The following is a 23,726-nucleotide window of genomic DNA, read 5'->3' as shown; positions in this document are numbered from 1 at the left end:
GGAATACAAATCCAAAACCAGATAATGCACAATCTCATCATAAACAATTAATTTTAACCTCCTCGAAGGAGTCAGAATTCCATATTATTACTCAACAGTTGAATAAAGGAGACGATATTTTCCCATTTTGGAAGTGTGCGTTTTTGTTTTTTTTTTTCCTTCTCACCTTATGCCACTCTAAAACGAAATGAAATTATAAGAAGGAAACCAAAGCTGCATATTCAACAGAAAAAGTGTGAAATGCACTCCAGAAATAGAAAAGAAATATCAAGATGAAATTCCAGCTGGGAGGGATTCCTGGAGCTATAGGGGGAAAATCGAGCCTCTGGCTTTAATTTATGGTGAAGTTTGCCAGCGGATGGCCCCTTGTAATCTGCACCATCTGTATTATTGATGAATGAGGTCAAGGGCAGCATTACTCACTGCTGGTTCTCTCCCAGCACCCCTGTTCACTTTGCAAAGTGCTTGGGAAGCACTGTCTTCTCATCACCGTCTCCCCAGCCCTGGCCTGGGTGACACCTGCCAACATATGCCAAAGAGCCTCCCGGGTTGACACAGAGGTGCCAACAGCTCCCTCTCTGCCAATAAGTGTGTTCAGGGTCTGAGTCCCATGGTCCCTGGCCTCCTTCTAGAGCTAAAAGACCCTTCACCAAGAAGCAAAGAGAGTGGCTTAGACCCAAGCATCAGTATATTCACATCTATGAAACATTCAGTCACAAAACTGAGTTGTATTGGGGGTTGTGTGTGTGTTTAACCAAACAAGTCAAATGGAGTAGTTTCCACATTACCTAACTGACCCTCTCCCTCCTAGAATAGGTCCATACCATAGCCATATCCCTGTCTGTGGTCATTCTGGTCACTCCTTTCTGCTTTGATTGCTGGCCCTGAGTCTCCTTAAAGCAGTAGGTTATTAAATTGATCCTTTTGGCCTCTCACCTCCAGCTCTTTTCTCCTCTGGCCACCGTCTCTGATGCACCTGCCCAAAGGCGTAAAGTCACGAAGAAGAGAAAATTTAGGTAGTTCCCATCGTGGCTCAGCAGAAACAAACCTGACTAGTACCGACTAGTACCCATGGGGACTCGGGTTTGATCCCTGACCTCGCTCAGTGGGTTAAGAATCCAGCGTTGCCACAAGCTGTGGTGTAGGTCACAGACGCAGCTTAGATCTGGTGTTGCTATAGCTGTCCAATGGTCCCTGGCTCCTTCTAGAACTAAAAGACCCTTCACCAAGAAGCAAAGAGAGTGGCTTAGACCCAAGCATCAGCTGTCGCTCCAGTTCGGCCCCTAGCCTGGGAACTCCCACATGCCACACCTGCTGCCCTTAAAAAAAAAAAAAAAGAGAGAGAGAGAGAGAAAAACATTTCCATGAGAGGCAGCACAAATGTCTGTCTGCTTTCACCCTGCCTCCATTCACGTGCTGTAGCATGGTGTGTGGGATCAGAGCCCTAGACCCAGGCTGCCTAGGTTCAGATCCCAGCGCCCCCACCCCACTGCTGATTGCACAGTCTTGATCAAGTCTTCAACTTACCCAAGCCCAGATGGCTGGCCAGTGAAAGTGGCAGTACCCACCTTATTGGGTTGCTGTAGGAATAAATGAAATAATCCTTCCCATCTTCTTATTTGTGGGAAGTGGCAGGTAAATATTTGCTCTTCGGTGAGTCGTGGTCACAGAAAGGAAAGTAGAGGTGGACCTTCCCAATCCGTTTCCACTAGAGCATCCGCAGAATCGACGCTTAATTTCCTTCAGAGTGTGGAGAAAAACTATTCTCTAGTTTGACTCCTTCTTACTCGTCCTCCAGTTCATTCCTTCTACAGGAAAAATTGGTTTTGCAGAAATAGACTCACTGACATGGGAAATAAGCTTATGGTTCCCAAAGGAGAAGGAAGGATAAGTTAGGAGTTTGGGATTAACAGATACACACTATTATATATAAATAGATAAACAACAAGGACCTACTATAAAGCACAGGGAACTATATTCAATATCTTGTGATAATCTATAATGGAAAATAATATAGAGAAGAATGTATATATGTGTGTATATATACACTTTCACATATAGACACATACACATACACACACACACACACACACATATATAACTAAATCATTTTGCTGGACATCTGAAACATGGTAACAACTATACTCCAATAAAAAAAAATTTTTTGTTTTGTCTTTTTAGGGCTGCACTCACAGCATATGGAAGTTCCCAGGCTAGGGGCTGAATCCAAGCTACAGCTGCTGGTGCCTACACCACAGCTACAGTAACACAGGATCCAAGCCACATCTGTGACCTATACCACAGCTCACAGCAACACTGGATCCTTAACCCACTGAGCAAGGCCAGGATTAAACCTGCATCCTCATGGATGCTAGTCAGATTCATTTAATGCTGAGCCATGATAGGACCTCCTTCAATAAACATTTCTAATAAAGTAATTAATTTAAAAAATCTGTTTTGCTAATTGTAGGCTTTGAATCTGGAGCTGAAATTTGGAGACAGTATAGGCACTGAAAACTAGTCTGTTTATAAAGAGATAAAATGTATCACCATCCAAGCAGATTTGACATCTAGGCCTAGTGTGAGGTGTTTTGTTTTTTGTTTTTTTGCAATAGTAAGTCTAAGTGGAAAACTCATATTATGAGTTCTTCTTTTTGTTTTAGTCTTTATTTTTATTAAAGTTATGTGCAAAGTGCTTAAAGAAACACCCAGTTCCAGAGCTTATTATAAAAGACAGCCACCTTCCCATCCCACCAGCATCAATTTCCCACCCTTCAGAGGCAATTACTTTCTTTTTTTTTGTCGGTTTTTGTTTTTTATTTCCCCAATACATTATTTTTTTTTCTACTGTACAGCATGATGACCCAGTTACACACACATGTATACATTCTTTTTTCTCACATTGCCATGCTCCATCATAAGTGACTAGACATAGTTCCCAGTGAACTATGGGAACTCATTGCAAATCCATTCCAAAGGCAATAGTCTGCATCTATTAACCCCAAGCTCCCAGTCCACCCCACTCCCTCCCCCTTCCCCTTGGCAACCACAAGTCTATTCTCCAAGTCCATGATTTTCTTTTCTGTGGAAAGGTTCATTTGTGCCATATATTAGATTCCAGATATAAGTGATATCATATGGCATGTGTCTTTCTCTTTCTGACTTACTTCACTCAGTATGAGAGTCTCTAGTTCCATCCATGTTGCTGCAAATGGCATTATTTTGTTCTTTTTTATAGCCAAGTGATATTCCATCGTGTTTATATATCACATCTTCCTAATCCAGTCATCTGTCGATGGACATTTGGGTTGTTTCCATGTCTTGGCTATTGTGAATTGAATAGTGCTGCAATGAACATGCAGGTGCATGTGTCTTTTTCAAGCAAAGTTTTGTCCAGATATATGCCCAAGAGTGGGATTGCTGGGTCATATGGTAGTTCTATGTGTAGATTTCTAAGGTACCTCCACACTGTTCTCCACAGTGGTTGTACCAGCTTATATTCCCACCAACAGTGCAGGAGGGTTCCCTTTTCTCCACACCCCCTCCAGCATTTGTTATTTGTGGACTTAGTAATGATGGCCATTCTGACTGGTTGAGGTGGTACCTCGTGGTAGTTTTGACTTGCATTTCTCTAACAATCAGGGATGTTGAGCATGTTTTCACGTGCTTGTTGGCCATCTGTACATCTTCCTTGGAGAAATATCTATTCAGGTCTTTTGCCCACTTTTCCATTGGGTTGTTGGCTTTTTTTGCTGGTGAGTTGTGTAAGTTGTTTGTATATTCTAGAGATTAAGCCCTTGTCAGTTGCATTCTTTGAAACTCTTTTCTCCCGTTCTCTAAGTTGTCTTTTTGTTTTCTTTTTGGTTTCCTTTGCTGTGCAAAAGCTTGCCAGTTTGATTAGGTCCCATTGGTTTAGTTTTGCTTTTATTTCTGTTGCTTTGGGAGACTGACCTGCGAAAACATTTGTGAGGTTGAGTCAGAGAATGTTTTGCCTATGTTCTCTTCCAGGAGGTTGATGGTGTCTTGTCTTATATTTAAGTCTTTAAGCCATTTTGAGTTTATTTTCATGCATGGTGTGAGGGTGTGTTCCAGTTTCCTTGATTTGCATGTAGCTGTCCAGGTTTCCCAGCTGAAAAGTCTGTCTTTTTCCCATTTTATGTTTTTTCCTCCTTTGTCAAAGATTAACTGACCATAGGGTTTATTTCTGGGTTCTCTATTCTGTTCCATTGGTCTGTCTGTCTGTTTTGGTACCAGTACCACACTGTCTTGATGACTGTGATTTTGTAAAATTGCCTAAAGTCTGGGAGAGTTATGCCTCCTGCTTGGTTTTTGTTCCTCAGAATTGCTTTGGCAATTTTGGGTCTTTTGTGGTTCCATATAAATTTGCAATCTACAGATTCAATGTAATCCCATCAAATTACCCATGACATTTTTCAGAGAACCAGAGGCAATTACCTTACACCAATTTGGTTGTTCCTGATACTTGCTCAGTGTCTCCAAATAACACACTTCAATGGCAGTTACTTGCTGTTTCCAGTATTCCCCAGGGTTTCATGGTGGGGAACAAGAGGGTTAAGATCTCTGCCAGCCCTGCCCACCTCTACTACGCAGCCCTCTGTCCTCCCCAAATAATAACACAATATATTTGGTTAGGCAGTAGTCTGTGCTTCCTTTGTTATGACTATGTGGCCACTATTTATGGCTGAGCCATTAATAGGTAATGATTCATCATCTTTTCCTGCACAACTCTGTTTTCCCCATGGTTTATAATTGTCTTTTTTGTTGGTGGTGGTTTGCTTAGGTTTCCATGTTCTGTTTCCAGAGCTCACCAGTTCCTTTCTGTGCATTCAGAATTATCAGTTATTCCATCAGTTTTTATCCTTCTGGCATCATTTCTTCTGAGTCTTCAGACCTGCTGCAGAAGTTTCATTTTAGAATCTTTTACCATCTTTCTGGAATCTTCTTTCGCCACCATTCTAGAAATCTTCTTCACTTACTACAATAGATTTTCCTTGTTTGGTGTAATGGTTTATTGTCAATTAATTCTATGTAACAAAGACTTACTCCCTGATTTTGCTGGAGTACATCCTCAAGTAGCTTTTTGGGAAAGGATGCAAAGGAAGACATTTTTTGGAGATAATTAAACTTTTATTTTTATTCTTTTCTCAATCTTAATGAACAGTTTTGCTGGGGGTAGAATTCCAGGCTGAACCTTTTTAATTTAGAAGCCATCCCTCCACTGTCTTCTAACTTCCAGTGCTTTGGTTGAGAAATAAAATGTCATTCTGGTTTTGATCTTTTATATATAATCCTGTTTTTCTCTCTCTGGTAGTTTCTAGGACCATTTTTTTTTTGTCCCAGCATTTTGAAAATCCTTGATGATATGCCTTGGTGTTTATCTTCTTGCCTACTCTGCCAGAAAATGCACAGCCTTAACTTCTGGGAATTTTTCTTTAATTCTTTATTTGATTATTTCTTCTCTTCTGTTTTCTGGTTCTTTAAATACCAGGACTCCTGTTTCTGTTAAGGTGAGGCATATGCAGTCACTGGTCTGCTTGAAGTGAAGGATGAAGTCTGGGATTAAATTCTTAAACAGTCTTGCAGTCATCTATTTTCAGGCTACCTTTACCACCACTTCCAGAGCTTGGCCCATGGTCAGCTGAGTGACCAACTGTTCTGCTTTTCAGCCTCCAAATTTTGTTGCTCTGATCAGCTCTTCTGTTCTCTATTCCTTTCAGGTTTGTGTCTTGTTTAAAAAAGAAAAATCCCTTTACCGTTACTTTGTTATAGTATAACAAGAAAGAGCAAAATTACTGGTATGCATTCAATCTGCCATTTTTAACTAAAAGCCCAAGTGATTTTTTAAGAAAATTCAGAATTGATATTTACCTAATTATAATAAATTTAAAAATATTCACCACCTTTTCTGACCTCGTGGAAAATGACCAGTCTAGTCCAGTGTGTTCTGTTCCATAGACAGTGAGTGATGGTCACAGGTTCAAAGAGTATACCGTTCAAGGAGAGATGGTAAAGGGTAAAGAGTGCTTTATATTTCTTCTAAAGTGATTCTTGTGGCACAACTCCCTTTCTTGACAACCCATCATCTGTAACTTAGATCTGCAAATACAAAACCTAACAAGGCAGAATTAGCAACACATACCTCAGTGTCCCCAGCAAGTGGAAGAATGCGTTAAGGGAAGGCCGCTGTCCTCATTATTCATTTATGGTTCTATTTAAGTCATAGCTCTCATGTTATTTGAATCCAGAAAGCCCCCTCTGGTTTGACTTTGCCTGATCTTTTCTTTATAGATGGACACAGCAATCGGGGCAGGAAGAGGCACTGAAGGCTGCCTGGTCCCTGGACCCTCTTTTCCTTTTGTCTTTAGTGCAGCGCATACCTATCGTTGGCCAGCTGAGAGCTTGCACTTCCGATTAAGAGGCCAAGGGCAGAGGCAGGTAGACCAGGACCTTGGCCCTGCAGTGGCTGACACTCTTCTAGGGAGGTGGGAGGACTGAGAGTGACAGTGCAGGGAGCGCCTCCTGCAGGGCACTGCAGGCAGTATGTGAAAATGGACCTGCTCTGCAGGGCAAAGGAAAAGATCAGGTTTCCCTTCAAAAGAGACTGAAGGACCTACCAAGGAGCAATGACTCTTTCTCCAGAACAGGGGTCTCAACTTGGCATTAATGCCCCCCCACCCTGTCCCCAACTCATGCTCCCCCCACTGACCACCCCCGCCCCCTACCCCCAGCTGCACAGCCTCGCCTCCCACAATGCCCTGCTCCCCCAGCCTCTCCTCCCACAATGCCCTGCTCTGCCCCCCTCCCCCCCTTTCCCATAGCTGCTTCTCCTACAATGCCCTACCTGGCTGCCCTCCCCAACACACAGCCTCTCTTCCCATAATGCCCCCCGCCCCTCCCCCCCCTTCCATGCACCCAGGCCTCCTCCTCCTGCAGGGAGTCTGCACACAGCCAGTCAAGGTTGCCAAGGCTCCAGCAACGTGTCTGCTGGTCTCAGCAGAGCCACCACATCTTTAAAGGGAATTCTCCCCACTGCTAGGAGAACATCTTCTCCAGATCAATTTACAAATCAATTTTTTAAAAATTCTGACTGAGCCAGGGGTCACGTGCCAACAAAGCCAGGCTTATAATACAGATGAGAGAGGAGGGCCAGGAAAGACTGCAAATGGGCTGTTCCTGCCCCTTCTGAAGGGTGGCAGCTCCCAGCTCTGGGGAGAGTGTTGACAGGAACACAGGGTAAGATGGCTCCTCCCATCCCCTTGGTGTTAGGGATGCTGAGGCTGGGATGACACGGACTTTGTCCACTCAGCCTTCCCTCTCCCTCAGGGGTCAGATCCACTGATTCAACCCCATCTTGGCATCTGATTTTTAGGAGATACAGACTATTATGCCTAAAGACCTTCAGTAAATTCCTATCGATGGGCAGATGGACCGGGGCCAGGACAGAGACAGAAACACTAGGTTGTGTGTTTAGGTCATTGCTGGCTGCAGCGCCAGGAGCCAGGCTGTCCCCCCTACACAGTCTGATGTCCTGTTGTTCACCTTCCCTTCCCTTTTCTTCCAGGTGGTGGCTCTCTCCTCCTGGTGCCTGCTGAGGGACTCCATTTACTACACACTGTCTGTGGTCGCACTCATCGTGGTAAGTGTCTGATGGGCACCTGGCCTGGCTCCCTTGCTCCTTGCCCCCCACTCATCCTTCTCAGGCCTAGATGACCTGCAGCTCCTCCAAGGGGAGCAGAGGCCTTGAGGTGGCTTTTCTTCCTTGCAGCCACTTTGATCACCCAGAACCCCAGCCTGATGGTCTGGAGCTCATGACAGGAGCTGACTCTGCTTACCTGGCTCTGAGAGCCTGCGTGACAGTTTTCCTGTGATCCCTGACCCTTTAGTCTCACTCTCCTCACAGGCTCCTCTGTTACTCCAACATCCTTGAGTGTGGACCTTCCTTCCTCCCCCTCACTCTGTCTACTCTCCCGGGACACACCCGCCTGTCCCACAGTGCCCGGTACCATCACTACCTTCCTGGGGAAACACACACACACATGTTCCTAGTGGTGGCATCTCCCCAGCCCCAGTGGCGGACAAGCAACCCTATACTAGACATCTTCATGTCCCAAACCCAACATATATCTGCATTTAGAATGATTTCCTCAAGACAGGACTCTCTTCCTGCATTTCAGCCCCCATTCCCATCCTGGCCATCCAACCTGGGAATGGTATTAAACTAACCTTTCACCCAAATCCCACCAGACGCTCTTGGCTGAATTGTCCTGTGGATATTCACTTCGTCAAAATCTCCCGAGCATATCCCTTGTAGCCCATTTCACTCAAGGCTTTTGACATCTCTGGCCTAAACTGACACAGCTCATTGTTGGAATGAGTAGCATCACAGGCACCCACCCCCTGGTCAGTCCGCGGAGTCCACCTGGTGTTTCTACAGAGGGGCAAATGATCAGTGGCCTGTTGAGACAAACCCAAGTCCCTTAGCTTGGCAAGGTGAGCCGAGCCATCCAGGAGAAGGACAGCAACTCAGAAAGAATACTAATGGGAGTTGGGAGATCTGACTCCTAATTCTGTGCCCCCCTCCCCAACTAGCTCTGATGACCTTGGAGAAAGCAGTTTCTCCAGGTCTTAGTGTTCTTATCTACAGAATGGGAATAGATCCACTGTAGGGCTGACTAACCTGTTTACAAAGCACTTACCTGTCGATTATTTAATTGTAAACCTCTATACAAATAAACCAAAAGTGACAGTTAATACAAGATTTTCCCCAAGGAATCTGATGGGTACTTTAGTTCCTACAGTGAAGATCTTGGCTTTATGGCCACAGGCCCCTCATTCCAGGGGCAACTGATGATCACGGGCTTTGACACTCCGGCTCCAAGGGACCAAAGGGCTCTGATGCCCATGTTGGACTAAACACATGGTGCGTCTGTTGACTTCCAGTAAGCAGACTTAAGGTTACCCATGAACTCTGTGTCCTTGGAACTGTGGGAAAGGTACAGTCACCCCAGATCTAGAAGCCTCCAGTCACTCACCTCAAAACTGCTCAAACAGTCTCTGCAGGAGCTCTGTTCTGCTACATCTGAACCCATGCAGATCATGTGTGCTCTGCTCTTCTTCCATCATGGTATTTTAGGATGAATTATAGAAGTTACTTTTATCAAGAGATGTGGTAGGGGGTGGTGAGGCCAGCACTCCACTCTGCTGAATTCTGAAAAGATAGACCCACCCCCCCAGAGACAAGGTGATGAGACAGAATGGCACAGCTGAAAACCCCCCCGGGAGCGTGGACTTCAAAACATCCACACCCACTGGCAGATTTGTCGGCATCAGCTTCACTCTTTTTCACATAGACACCTCCTGGACTGGGTGTGAAATAACCTGACTATAGTCGGATTCATCTGGACACGTTTGAGAGAGAACAAACATAATTGTTGCTAATGACGTGTGAAGAAGCAAAGCAATTTCACTTCCTCGGGCTGTGGGTAACCCTCACCCGAGTGGGGTCTGCCGTGGATGCATCAGAGATGAGCCAGCTGCACCCAGGATGCCAGCAACTTTGAATTCCTTCGTATGGCAACACAGCACAAAAGCAAGAGACTCTTCACTGTGACCTAGAGATTGGACCGTGCTCTTGTGTATTTACAGACCTGACACCAAGGCTAGCGTTTTATGATCTTGAGAAAAATTACATTTCTCCACTGTCAGGAGATAATGGAAAAGAAAACATCTGAGTCTTCAGGGTTTGGTCTTGGTTCTTTTTACTTTAATTGGCGTGCCTCCAAATCTAGCATGCATCGGAAATGCCCAGACAGCTTACTGGAAAGTGCGGCCCAGAGATTTTAATTCAGTAGGTCCTGGGGTTGGACCCAGGAAACTTCCCTTTAACCAGGATCTCCCCCGGTGGTTCTGATGCCAGTGGCACCCAGTGCACTTAGAGAAACTCAACCTCAGGTATAGTTAGACACCATTTCTTTAGGACGTGCATCTGCTGCATGGCAAAGATTTTCTCTAGAGTAAATTTTGAGAATCACCAAGGCGAGGCATCATGACGGCTTGCTTGTCTGGATTTCTGATGCTGTTCATTTCCAGGGTCATTTTCACATGAGATTTAAAGCCAGCATAATGAGCAAAACAGCCTTATACCCAGAAGAGCAGCACTTAGCAAAGGAGGGTTCTCAGCGTCCCCAGATCTGCCCCATGCACCAGCCCCCGGCTGCGTGCTGTTCTTTTGGTCAAGGTTTCCTATTCTCCTCTTTCTACATGTTCCCTCATGTCAAGGTAACAAAATCACTTTTCTTCGAGTTTTCTTTACATAACATGAAGCTTCTCCACCTGCCCTGGCAATGGGCACTGAAAAGTCCCCTGTTTAGAAGCCCTCTTCCTACCCACAAATAATTACCAGCCATCCCAATAATTTAACTATTGGGGTTTTTTACCCTCTCTCCCACTTACGGTTCTGAAATATTTGGAAGATGGTCCCCTGAGGTGAGACAGTGAAGAGCTCATTCACCTGGAGGGCAAGTCCCGGCTACGTGGGACCAGATGGCACATCTAAATGTGTCCAGCCGTGCAGAGGAGCCCCAGGGCCATCTCGAGGCTGGGCATCCGCAGAGCAGGAAAGACAACTTCTCCCGGGATGCAGCCTTCTTTTGCTGGGCCAGGAGAAGAAGAGGGTCATTACTGCCTGGATGCAAAGCAATGGATGGAAGCTGATGCTGAGGCCAGAAAGCAAAAACACAGAATGTCCATTCTGAAACCAATAGCGCTTCAAACAGTTAACATCTCTAACTCAGGGGGCTCAATTTCACCTAACCTTTGCTCTCCACTCTTTTCTAGTTTGTTGTTGTTTTAAAGAGAGAGCAGAAGATTGTGCTCTTGTCTAAAGCAGTTGTAATTTCCAAAGCGTACAGCGTGTGTCTCTCACTGCCTCTCCCCCACCCTGCCAAGCATCCCCCTTGAGCCCTGGGGACACTCTCTACAGTGACGCATCAGGTCCCGGAGAAGCTGGATGCAGCCCAGGAGGCTCACCTCATAACTTGGATCTCTCTCTGCAATAGAAGTGTCACCGTTTAGGTACTGAGATAATCCCAGGTCCTTCAAAGCACATCCTATGTGCATCTACCCAGGGGATTGTCTGAAGACCCCTAGGTGCCTCTTGCTGCCTTTCTCTGACACCAAGACCCACCCCCGACTGACTCTGAAGATGGGCAGCTCCAGCCTCCCTGTCTTCTTCTTTCTCCAGATTCCAGCAGGCCTGGCAGTCTCATTTATTGAAATGTTACTGTTATTTACATAATCATGTGATTTACATAAATGCAAATGATTCTTTACTTCATCAATCTAACAGCTGCCCTAAAAGGAATACTTTATTTTTACCCTTCATCTCTGCTTTGCAATCGGGGATTATGAGCATCAAGAGAAAGGAGACTCCCAGAGGGGGAATAGCAGCCTGGAGACAGGTTCCAGATAACGGCAGCTCGCAGATCCAGCCCTGGGAGCGCTCCCCACCTGGGGAAGGGCGGGCGGGGGGTGAGCGGGTGCTATCGGCACCAGCTGGGGGCCCCTCAGAGCACTGGCCCTGCAGCGCAGATTGTCCAGGGTGATACTCCCCTCTGGCTCAGCACAGCCTCCCACTCTGCAGGGGATCCCATGGGGACAGAGGGAGACCACTCAGGTGACCCCCTGGGCAGCCCTGTCCTATATGGTCACCACCAGGCACATAAGCCCTTGAGCTCTTCAAAAGCAGCTGGTGAGACCAAGGAACTGAATCTTTAAAGGTACATAGTCACATCATCCTGGAGAGCACAGTTGTGGAGAGTAAATCCTTCCCCGCAACATATACCTACGTTCTCGCAAGCAGCCGTGAGTTTTAAGAAGCACAGACTCCACGCTTCACGCGGGACTGAGGATGGTGTTGGGTCTGTCGATGGATTTTCTAGTTCAGTACTCACGACTATGCCAGCAGCTGTGATGGGAGCCTTGTTTTACAGGTGGCAAGACCGAGGCTCCAGAGATTCAGGGATTTGCCCAAGGCCATGCCTCAGCTTTACCAGAGCAAGTTACTACAATGTCCAACTACTCAGCCCAGCAAAGAATTCGGAGTCTCCCTCCAACAAAATCTGCCTCGTCCAGTCTGATTTTACCAGCAAGCAATCCATCACCAGAGAGGTGTTTGAACCACTTACTTTATCTTCTTAGACTGGCGAGACGTCTGCCTCCCCTCTCCTGGGGTCTTTGATGAAGACAAGTAATCTCAAATGATCCTGAAGTCTTATCTCGCCCTTTCTGTGAGAGAAAAATGTCTTAGACGTGCTGATGACTGGCTCCCAGCCCTCTCTGGCCTCCACGGCACCTCCCCCTCGGCCTCCTTCCTCCCTCTGCAGTTTAGAGACCCCCCGAAGTTCTTATGCTCAGGATTACATCTCACGGCCCCCAGCAAAGCAGCAAAGCAGCCATGACTCTGGAAGCCAGGAGCCTCTCCCTGGGAAGGATGTGAGAGACCTTTCAAGTTCCTTAAACAGACCAAAGGGTCACCTGTTCTGGAGTCCCATCCCGGGAGAGGAGGGGCTGCCATCAGAGGTGCTGAGGTGGTGGCAGGAGCCAGTGATCTGGGCCTTTGCTCCTGGAACCGGAAGTGGGTCAGTGGGCGGGGGTGCAGAGAGGAGCCTTGCTCTCTCCCAAGGGCAGCAACTCAAATGTTTTAGTTCCCTGTCTGTGTTTTTGCACTGCTCAGCAAACAGAGCCATTTGCTTTAAAACCATCATCTCCTGTACCCTAAATCAGTCCTCTCCTTGCTGCTGCTTCTCCTTTGACCCACCCTCCATGTTTATACGGGGTGACCAGCTCTGCTCAAGCCCTGCCTTCAGACCTTCTCTGCTTCCAGCTGTGCTGCTGCAGACCCCACCACCGACAGGCCGGCCCGCTGGAGATGCTAGTGTGGGAATTCCTATTCACCTTCCAGTAGAAACCATCCCCATGCCTTACAGCCGCTTTCCAGCAGATTCCGTCTGATTCCACTCCTCACAGGGGATCCCCGGGGCCTCCGCTAAGCACCCACATCCCCAGTCCCCAAAGCTGAGGGAGTCGGGACTCCACGTAGGCACCCATCTTTTGAGCCTTGGAGGGAGAAGCTGGGGGGTGGGGGTGGGGGGCATTGTCCATTCCCAGCAGGCGAGGGAAAATGCTCAAGGTTTCAGCCTCTTGAACAAGAAAGACAGTGTTGATTTTCTCCTGCTACTTTCACTGCTTAAAATTCCGACAGTGCCAGTGATCATGGTACAAGATCTCAGCCCCAGCAAGGCAGCCACCCTGCACCTCAGTTACACCTGACAGTCAGCCAAGCCAGGGTCCACCGTGTCATGGGGGCCAGCCGGCCTCTCCTCTGCTGCCCGCTGGCCTACAACCCTTGGCTGTCTGTTCCCTGCTGGTCTATCCTGAGTTCTGGATGCACTGCCATCCAGGGACGCACCTGCCTGATGGAAGCCTGTCTCTCGGGAGAGTGCTAGAGCAGACATCAGCCCTGAAAAGCTGGTTTCCATGGTACCCAACCATTTCTCAGAGGCCTGAAGGAAAAGTGTGTTTTTTCACCTTCTCTCCTGTGTGTTCCCATTTAGTGCCTCTGCAGAACACATGCAAAGCTTAGGGTGAAGCTGGAGGTGAGAGGGGAGCTCGGGAGGAACCACGTGTGGGTCAGAGAGCAGCGCCCCCCCACCCCACCCCCGCCCTGCAGCCATCAGCATGCTCTGCAAATGTAGGACCCAGATGTCAACACACCCACGTGTGTCACAGGGGCCATCCAGGGCCTGGCCCTAAACACGAGCAGCAGAGCACAGAGAGCTGGTGTGCAAAATCCCACCGGGAAAAAGGGTGGGTCAGCTCTGCTTCAAAGCGGTTGGGCAGGTCTGGGGATTGCACGTTGGTGTAAATGAGGGTCCCGCCCGTCCTCATCTTAGAATGCCTTTTTGCCTGTGACAGCGGAGACCTGGCCGCAGGCTCCTGCAGGAGGCTGCAGGTGCCTCCCCTGCTTCCAGGAGATTTACCAGAGCTCCAAGGGGCCCTGGGTCGGACTTCATCTCAACCTCCCTGCCTGGGCCGAGCCGTCGGGATGCGGGACCGGGACATGAACGCCACCTAGTGGCGGATGTCTGGAACTGGGGCGCGCTTTCTTGTTTTCACAGGAGGCGGGGAAGTGATTTCTGGTTTCCTTCTGCCCTAGTCCTCCCACCAAGAGGGGTGGGGAAAATGATTTTGTCTTCTTAACTCACAGAGAGGACATGAAAATACTGAGGGCTATGGACACTGTCTTCAGGCTCCAGGCTCTGTCTTTCATCTTGTATCTAGTCCAGTCTCGTCCCGACGCACTCTGCTGTTTCTCTGATTTGTGTTCCCCATTTCGTTCTCACCCTGGAATTCTTTGCACACTTAAGCCCACTCTAATTTTTTTTCCACTGATAAGATCATTGAGGTAATCAATAGCTAAAGACATGTAGATCTCTGCCCCCATTTGTCAGTTAGGTGGCACAGAATAAGGCTTCCTTAAAGCTGCTTCATATTGTGGCGTGTCGGCTGTCTTCCCCATAGACGAAAATTAAATCAGCGCTCTAATAAACTCTATCGGTATCTCATGCTCTCTTAAGTGGCCACGAATTGATTGTTCCAGCCTGCTGCCCAAGGCTGATATTGAATTAACTTCAATTAATAGAAAACATTTTCCAACTTAAATCATTGGTTCTGTTCCATGATTTCTTGGGTTTTTTGAGAGCTAGGGGTTATATAAAAGCAGCATCTTGGGAATGGATTCCACACCATCCAGCCTGGATCATGAGATGGTTTCCCCTACTTCTTGATTTCTCTTCCCGTTCTGGTTTGACGTTTTCACCCAAATGCTAACTTGGTGAATCCGATAACGACAGATTAACCAAATAACCAAATCCAATAATGACAAAATGACCAAAACTGATGAAGCCAGTGTATTTTGCAGTGTCTCACTGGGAAGAGCGAGTTATACATAAGGGTGGCTGCTTCCTCCTCATCCGTCATTCTTGTTCTTTGGGACATGGAGGGAGGGCCTCTTCTTCACCTTCTGAGCTGTACCTGCTGGGTTATACTCGCCGGGTGATGGTTATAATCGCGGGGGACTGACCCGATGCCCAGTCATTATCCAGTTGACCATCTCCATGCAGTAATCACCCTCTGCCCACCCAGGTACTTTTGCCACAGCACCCAGAGGGCTACTGCCCTGACAGATGGCCACTCAGAGATGATGGCGCTCCAGTCATGACGCGTGAGCGTGGAGAGAAATAGCTTCCCACCTGAATACAATATCAGGGCATTCATTTAGTTTCAACACTATGCCATTGGACAAATAAGGATGCCATGAAAGAACATGAAATTAAGAGCCAGGGCTGGGGAGTTCCCTTCATGGCTCAGCGGTTAATGAATCCAACTAGTATCCATGAGGACGAGGGGTTGATCTCTGGCCTCACTCAGTGGATTAAGGATCCGATGTTGCCTTGGGCTATGGTGTGGGCTGCAGACTCCACTCAGATCTGGCGTTGCTGTGGCTGTGGTGTAGGCCGGCAGCTACAGCTCCGATTCAGATTCAACTCTAGCTTGGGAACCTCCATATGCCGCCAGTGCAGCACTAAAAATTAAAAAAAAAGAAAAAGAAAAAAAAAGAGCCAGGAATGGATTCTAGGACCAACTCAGCTAATTGACCAACCCAGGAACATTGCCTGTGTTTTCTGTGGCTCCATTCCCTGTATAAATTGGAGGTCCAAGCTTATATCATTCTTTCTCCCAAAAGGAGAAGTGATTTTAGATGCCCTATGGACTAGGGCTTAAATAAATTCATCCTGTTGTGTGTTCTCTTTGGATTCTAACTGACCAGGGGAGCTCTCCTCCTGGCTTTCGTGTCTTCCGCTGCTTCTGACCCTTGCTCATCTCCCTTCACAAAACGGCAGGCCTATGGCCCCAGACACGGGGCAGCCAACAGTGTCCAGCCAGGATCTTCACTGTTGTTACTGCATTTATTTTTTCTCTCCTGGCACTCAGTGCCAAAGGGTGCTGTTTTGCCAATTCCAGTGCAGATGCAGAGTTTTCTTTGAAAATAAATTCTTTTGAGGAAACAAAAGAATAGATTGTCTGGGGAGTTCTTATTGTGGCTCAGCGGGTTAAGAAGCTGACATAATGTCCACGAGGATGTGGGTTTGATCCCTGGCCTTGCTTAGTGGGTTAAGATCTAGCATGACCATGAGCTATGGTGTAGGTTTCAGATACAGCTTGGATCTGGCATTGCTGTGGCTGTGATGCAGGCCAGCAGCTGCAGCTCTGATTTGACCCCTAGCCAGGGAGCATAATAGTCATATGCTATGACTATTAAAAAAAAATAGACGAACTGGAAGAAAAATACTGGTTCCATAGAAGCCAAGTGTTTTCATAGAAGCCGGAAAGTGTGCACGCTACACAGAGATGTGCAGACAGCCTAAGGTGGTCCGAAATCAGCTAATGTCAGCTCCTGCATCCCATCCACGTCTAAAATTCTACAGTGTTTCTGACTCACATAGCAAGGCTGGCCTCTCCACCATTCACTCCATCCTCGAACAGAAATGGCTGTCTTGTTCCCCTGAACCATGCCCACCCCAACCTGTCAATGAGACCCCCTTCCACCAACCCTGAACAGAAGCTAAACCAGCAGAGAAGGGCGTTTGCCCACAGATGCTTCATCCCCCAAATCAGCCCCAGCAGCAAGGGCAGGTAACGTGCAGAGGTAAAGTACACCTGCGCATGTGTGTGTTTGACTAATCTTCTCTTTCCTTTTTATTTTTTTCACAGTTCATTTATGACGAGCAGGTGTCCTGGTAAGTTCCTCTTTCTCCCTTCACGTTTCCTCTGGCTTTGTTGCAGAGATGGTATGTGGAAAATGAGAGTCAGGGTTTGGGCAAGAAAGGAAAATGTCAGGGCAGCTTGGAACTGCTAGCGTTTCTCAGGAACCTTCAGCTGTCATGGACCAGAGACCTTGTCCCTTAGGCTGGACTTGTGGGCTTCCTTTGGGGATCCTGTTATCTCACTGTCTCTATCATCCAGGTTAGACGGTGCAGCATCGCTGTGCCTTCCCGCCATCAGCCATTGGCCACGGTTAAGACTTGACGAGTCTTTTCCAATTGTCCAAACCGGCCAGCCTATTCTAAATGCACAACTCAGGAACCAGGGGAGCAGGCACCTCAGGGACCTTTAACCCATTAAAGTTCTGCCTGACATTCAAGATCCGAGAGCTCTGAAAACTCAGTGATTTTTTTTTAAATACCCAAATTATATATATGGGAACATTTCCACTTAGGTCAATGTCCACATCCCCCCCCCTTTTTTTTGAGATGGGTCCTGAGCAAGTCAGATCTCTTTGAAATGGAAATAGAAATCAGGTTTGTTGTGCGTTCAACTATTTGATCTTGGGAAGGAGAAGGATGTAAGGTAACATCTCAGAAATAGGCAGTTGTGGCGCCATAGGTTGATTTCCGAGGTATGATTTAAAGCTGAGACTGGGCTAGAAAAAGAAGTAGGGGGGCCACTGGTCCTCGTTTTCAGCAAGATGAGTGCTGGCCCTTTGCTGGAGTGTCATCTCTCTGTCCTAGGATATCTTTGTGATTTTCAGAATCTGGGGTGGCGGGGACCGTATCACCTTGACTGGGAGTGTTACACACTGTCCAGGGTACTGAGATCCTCTTGCTAGTTCTCCCTCCTTTTTCCCGAGGGCGAGGAGGCGGCAGCTGGGAGAACATGCTGTGGGATGCATAGTCTCTCTATTAACCCATAAAAAATAAGAAGGAAGCCTGAATAACTGCAATCTTTAACACCAGATCCTTAACCCATGAGCAAGGCCAGGGATCGAACCTGCATCCTCATGGATACTAGTTGGGTTCATAACCCACTGAGCCACCCTGGGAACCCCTCCTTTTCTTGTTGTAAGCATTCCAGCTTGTTCTAGCAATCTTAAGGCAGGTAACTGGTTCACCCCGAATCCTCAAAAGGAAACAAAGGCCCGTTGTGTTTATCTTGGAACTAGAGTCCTCTTTAGGAGGAAAGGAGCCTTGTCACATACAGATACACAAGGACAAGGTATCTCCATCATGCGTGGTTGAGATTCCTTTACCATTCCTGAAGCAGCATTCCGCAGCAAGTGGCATTCAGCCAAGAAGCGGCGGTCAGAAGGCTTTTAGGAGCAGGTAATAGAAAAACCAGCCTCCTTGGATTAAAGAAATTGTGGCTTATTTTTCTTACCTGAACAAGTAGCCCAGATGTAGGCAGCACGATGGCTCTGCTTTTCTCTTGGCCTTATCCTAATGGTGCTAAGATGGCTGCTGTGGTTCCAGCCATCAAGTCTGGATTGAAGGTGAAAAGGAAGAAGAAAGGGGCTATGTCATTTCACTTAACACCTTTCCACCCTCTATCTCTTTGATCACAAATGGGTCTGCCTTGACCAATGAGTGACCAGGAAGAATAAGTTTACAACTGTAGACCAGTCATTTACCCTAGAGGTGGGCCCACCCTCCTTGAAATCAAGGGTTCCCATTTACCACCTCAACCTGCTGGGGTCCTGTTAGCAGGAAGAATGGAATATCTGTTGGGTGCTCTTCCGTTAGACACCTGCTCCCAAAGACATCTAAAGTGGAAAGCGGCCCATCTCTTAGGGTATCATTCAGCCTGCATGACAAGGCCCACAAACCCTCAGTGATAGCTCAGTGAGGCCCCCAATGTTGCCAGAGGGAAATTAGAATATGTCTTCAGTGAGTCTGGAAGCCTGGTGAGAAGACGAAGGGATCCAGGGTGATGCTTTTGTTTCTTCTTTGAGCAAGTCGTGACTTTGGGAGAGAAAGGAGAGCCTGGGACACCACCTGGACACTGTCCACCTGAGTCATATTCAAGATCAGCTCTCGCTGTTCTGGGCCCTGGTCAGGAAGATGGAGCTGCACCTGCTGGGCAAGAACGGGGGGTCAGCGGGGGTGGCAGAGAGCAGCCCTCCAACAGGGAAAGAATGATCTTGGGCCAGAGAGTCCAGGGCCAGTTGTAGGTGGTTCGGGGTGAAAGAGCACGCCCGGCTCATGCAAGGCCAGGTCCTCGGAGGACCGGGGGTGGGGTTGCCGGGGGGCCATGGGGAAGAGCCATGTGGCTTCAGAGGTCTGCAGGCAGAGTCACTTCAAGTCTGGAACGTTTATTCATAAGCACCTCCTGGATGCCGGGCTCCGTTCCAGAACCAGACACAGAGGGCAGAACCCAGCAGGCCCCAGCCTTGGGGCTGGCGGGGAGCAGATACACAGTTGCAGCGTCATTTGAAGATCCTCACGGAGGTTAGGGGACCCCAAAGAGCATTCAACCAAGATGCCCAGACACTGAATCGGGTGGAAAGCAGCAGAGGTGCAGACTCAGCAGAGTGGCCTCAGAGAGCCTGTGCTCCACGAGGGCTCCACACTGACTTCCAGATCCAGTGGGGCTTGACTGCAAGGCAGTGGTACAGATCCCCGAGATGGCAAAGCCCTGAGGAAAGCAAAGCTGGAGAATAGAATTAAGGATTCTCTTCAAACCTGCATCTAGAGGCCATGTGGGGAGGCTGTGGTGATGGGTGGACAGAGCCTGGAGCCACGGATTCGTATGGGGTGGACATCTTGGCTGGTTTTACAACTATGGGACAAGATGACATCGCCTGGGGAGAATGTGTAGGTCACAGGAGAAGGGGGTCCCATGTTTAGAGGTTGAACTGAGAAAGCGGACTAGACAAAGGGGAGAGAGAAGGAGTTAGGGGACAGGTGGGACAGCAGGAGTGTGGCCCCTCGGAGTCAGGAGGAGAATGTTTTATGAGGGAGGGCAGGTAGTCAACTTTCGATGCTACAGAGACACTGCGCAGGGTGACCGCAAACCACCCCCGGGGCTGTGTAGATGCAGGTCACTGGTGCCCCTGGCAAGTGTTTCAGGGATCAGTGGATGCAGAAGTGAGATTAGAAATTAGATGGGGGGCATGCACCCCTTTGACAATGCCGCTAGAGAGAAGCTGAGAAATGCGGCCGAAGTGGGAAGGGTTGGTCCCCCAAGTTCTCTCAGTAGCAGATACATGTTTGCAGAATCATTCTGCACTGATGCGTGATAGCCCATCCCGTGGACACATGAACTGTAACTCACATACCCCATCCCACACCTGATAACCACCTTGCTTCTCTCCAGCTCCTCATTTTCATGAGACAGCACTGCAGCAAAATTCTATGTCTGACCACGTATTCCCCTAGGATCCATTTCTAACTATGGAACTTGAAAAGCAAAAACAAAGGAAAGCCATAACCTGGAATTTCTTAATAGAGCATCCTCCAGGAACCTTTTCTTCAAGCCAAAATTATTCCTTCTATTAGATAATTAAATTTTACAGCAAAAGAGGAACCTAGAAATGATGTTCCCTTGTTTGTAAGGTGGAAGTTACTAAAGTAAAGAAACCAGAGGGAGTTCCTGTCGTGGCTCAGTGGTTAACGAATCTGACTAGGAACCATGAGGTTTCGGGTTCGATCCCTGGCCTTGCTCAGTGGGTTAAGGATCTTGTGTTGCCGTGAGCTGTGGGGTAGGTCACAGACGCAGCTCGGATCCCGTGTTGCTGTGGCTCTGGCCTAGGCCAGCGGCTACAGCTCCAATTCGACCCCTAGCTTGGGAATCTCCATATGCCACGGGAGGGGTCCAAGAAATGGCAAAAAGACAAAAAACAAAGAAAGAAACCAGAAGAAGTATTCAAAGTGTCAGAAGTTCAAGGTACATTCCAAAAGGTTTTTGTTTCTTTCTCTTGACTGTTTTCCCACTCGTTCATTCCTGTCCTTCCTGCTCACATCTTCCCTGCCCTAGATGTGTCTGTGTCTCTCTCCCTCCCCTTCCTCCTCCCCCTCCTCTCCCTTCTTTTCTCCCCTCCTCTCTCTCCCTCTCTGTCTCCCCCTCTCTCCATATGCTTGGCTCGCACATTATCTAAAATCCCCCAGTTGCGCCTGTCAGTTCCTCTGGCTTGCCCTTTGTAGCTGTATCCAAATGGTTTCAGTGAATGATGGAGCCGGGGTCAGATTTATAAATCTAGTCCTATATTCAGTAATATTATAGAAGGCTTGCTGTGTTCAAAAAACTCTTTGGGGGAGTTCCCATTGTGGTGCAGTGGAGACAAATCTGACTAGGAACCCTAAGATTGTGGGTTCGATCCCTGGCCTTGCTTAGTAGGTTAAGGATCCCTCGTTGCTGTGGCCGTGGTGTAGGCTGGCAGCCACAGCTCAGACTCGACCCCTAGCTTGGGAACCTCCATATGCCATGGCTATGGCCCTAAAAAGACAAAAAGCAAAAAAAAAAAAAAAAAAAAAAAAAAACAGAAAACAAAAAACCTCTTTGGGGTGAGCACGTCACAGAGAAAAGAAGAGAAAGATCCTTGGAAGGTGGGTGCAGCGGTTTGCACGGCTGCCTCACCCTCGCCGCCCTCAGCAGGTTTGACTGCCATTCTCAGCACACATGTATCTGAATGGCCTGCAGGGTCTCGCGTCTGTCTGGGGGGCTTCTTCTTTTTTTTTTTTTTTTTTTTGAGAAGCAGTTAGCGTTTAATGATTCATGAGCCTATTAAGTTCATGAAAAGCATAAGCCCACCGTATTACATATTATCTGAGTGACTCTTATTGCATGCAAACTATACAACCATAAAACAGATTATAAAAAAAGAATATCTATGTGTTGTGGGAAACAGGAGAATGTATTCGCTGTCTGGGGGGCTTCTGTTCACTAAGCACTCTTGGCTTGTCCACAGGTGGGAGTCTTTAGTCCTGGTGCTGATGTACCTCGTCTACATTGTCATCATGAAGTAAGTCACATAAATACCTTCTCAGTTTCTCTCCCCAAACTCTTTCCTGCACTCATTATGTGACAGTGCGGACAGCGGATCGGGGGAGAGGGCGGGTGCCTGGCTGCTCTTGGACGTCTCTTATCACAGCCTCGCTGGGCTCCCTGGCTGCAACTTCAGAGCAGAGACCCTGCCAGCCCATGTGTGTGATGACGGAACCAAAGCCTCAGGGTTTCATTCGAGAACGCTCTCCAACCTTTGCTTCTCTTCACAACCTGGCAGCCTGGCTTCTGGTGATTGCTTCCCTGTCTTTCAGAGCAAGAAAGGAGTTAAAAAACCCCATGGGTTCTGCTTCCAGATAGTGGAGGGAAGATGGGCCCAAAGCCGGATAAGATGTGACTGAAGCCAGGGATCAGATATCTGCAGTCTTTCACTCTTCACATGTACCAGTCAGCTACTGCCGCTTCACAAATGGCCCCAAAACTTAATAGCTTAAATATGGGAGTTCCGCAAATGTGGGAGTTCCCATAGTGGCTCAGTGGGTTAAGAACCCAATAGTATCCACAAGGATGTGGGTTTGATTCCTGGCCTCACTCAGTGGGTTAAGGATCCAGCATTACCATGAGCTGTGGCATAGGTTGCAGATGTGGCTCAGATCCAGTGTGGCTGTGGCTGTGGCATAGGCCGGCAGCTGCAGCTCCTCCAATTTGACCCCTGGCCTGGGAACTTCCACATGCTGCTCGTGCAGATATAAAAAGAAGAAAACACACACACACACACAAATACACAAATACAGTTTCTGAGAGTTAGGTCTGGAGGAGCAGCTGACTGGAGAGTGCTAGCTCGGGGCCTCTCGTGAGATCTGTGGGGAAGAGGTGGCCCAGGGCGGCCATCCTCCCCTTAAGGCCCCATGATGGCCCAGTCACACAGCCAGTGCAATGTCATTTGTTGACTGGAGGCCCTGGTTCCTCACCATCTGGGCCTCCGCTTGTGTCCCTCCACATGGGAGCTGGCTTCCAGCAGGGCATGTGATTCAAGAGAGAGCGAGAAGGGTCCAGCCACACATTTTACGATCTAAGTCACATACCATCCCTTCTGCCATATTCTGGAAACGCATCACTCAGTCCCATCCACATTCCACGGGTCTGCCTCGGCTTTTGAAAAGGGACGTGTTGAAGATGCCATGGGCATATTTTAAAATCACCATATCATGCCTTCTTTTCCCCTTGGAGTCTGGGCCACTTACTCTCTGTATTAGGAATTATGTTGTGATGGTTTCTGTCCTCTGAGGTCACATGGAAGCGTGGGGTGCTTGAGGACTTGCTGATTCATCCTTTTGGCAAGTACCGCTGAGAGGGGGAGCTTATAAACAGTGCAGAGGTTTCTTGCGCCACAGCTGCCTATCCCATGGGAGCAGTTTCTTTTGCTCTAAGTGAGTCCACCCTCTTCCCCAGTGTATGTGGCCGCCTTCTCTAGGGCATAGGAAAGTAGGACGCTGTCAGAAAATGCCACTTCAGACCCATCAGTTCACAACCTGTGATTGACATGTCAAGTTTTCCTTGTTCATGAGGCCTGACAAAAATTAATGCTGGCCCCTAGTGGCTGAGAGTCCTGTTGGGAGAAATCAGTGTGGCCTTTGGCAAAGGTCACAGGGTCAAGGAAGGGAGCTGCTGGCTTGGCCGATGTCCAGGGTACGCTGCAAGCCATCTGCCACCACCGCGCTCAATGTGGCACCCAGCTGTCCCTCAGGAGCCATCCCCTGGTCCGTGTGGACCCAGCATCTAGGTCTTGGTACTGGGAGAGGGCGTTTCTGGACAGACACTTACCCAGGCATCCTGGTGTGGAGTTACCACGAGGTAACTGACAAAGA

The 23,726-nt window shown here is 48.1% G+C and overlaps 1 protein-coding gene across 1 annotated transcript in view; it reads left to right on the top strand.

Annotated features, from left to right (window-relative positions):
- The window catches only part of SLC24A3 (solute carrier family 24 member 3), a 510,935-nt gene that overhangs the window by 440,242 nt on the left and 46,967 nt on the right, over positions 1-23,726 (top strand). The window contains exons 7-9 of the mRNA XM_047771613.1: positions 7,583-7,657; positions 16,855-16,880; positions 21,824-21,877. Of these exons, the coding sequence (XP_047627569.1) occupies positions 7,583-7,657; positions 16,855-16,880; positions 21,824-21,877 (155 nt within the window). The remainder of the gene's footprint in view (positions 1-7,582; positions 7,658-16,854; positions 16,881-21,823; positions 21,878-23,726) is intronic.

Source organism: Phacochoerus africanus, chromosome 3 (genome assembly GCF_016906955.1).
Source record: "Phacochoerus africanus isolate WHEZ1 chromosome 3, ROS_Pafr_v1, whole genome shotgun sequence".
Lineage (NCBI taxonomy): Eukaryota > Metazoa > Chordata > Mammalia > Artiodactyla > Suidae > Phacochoerus > Phacochoerus africanus.
Note: the sequence above shows the minus strand (reverse complement) of the source record. Positions and strands in the feature narration are given on the sequence as shown.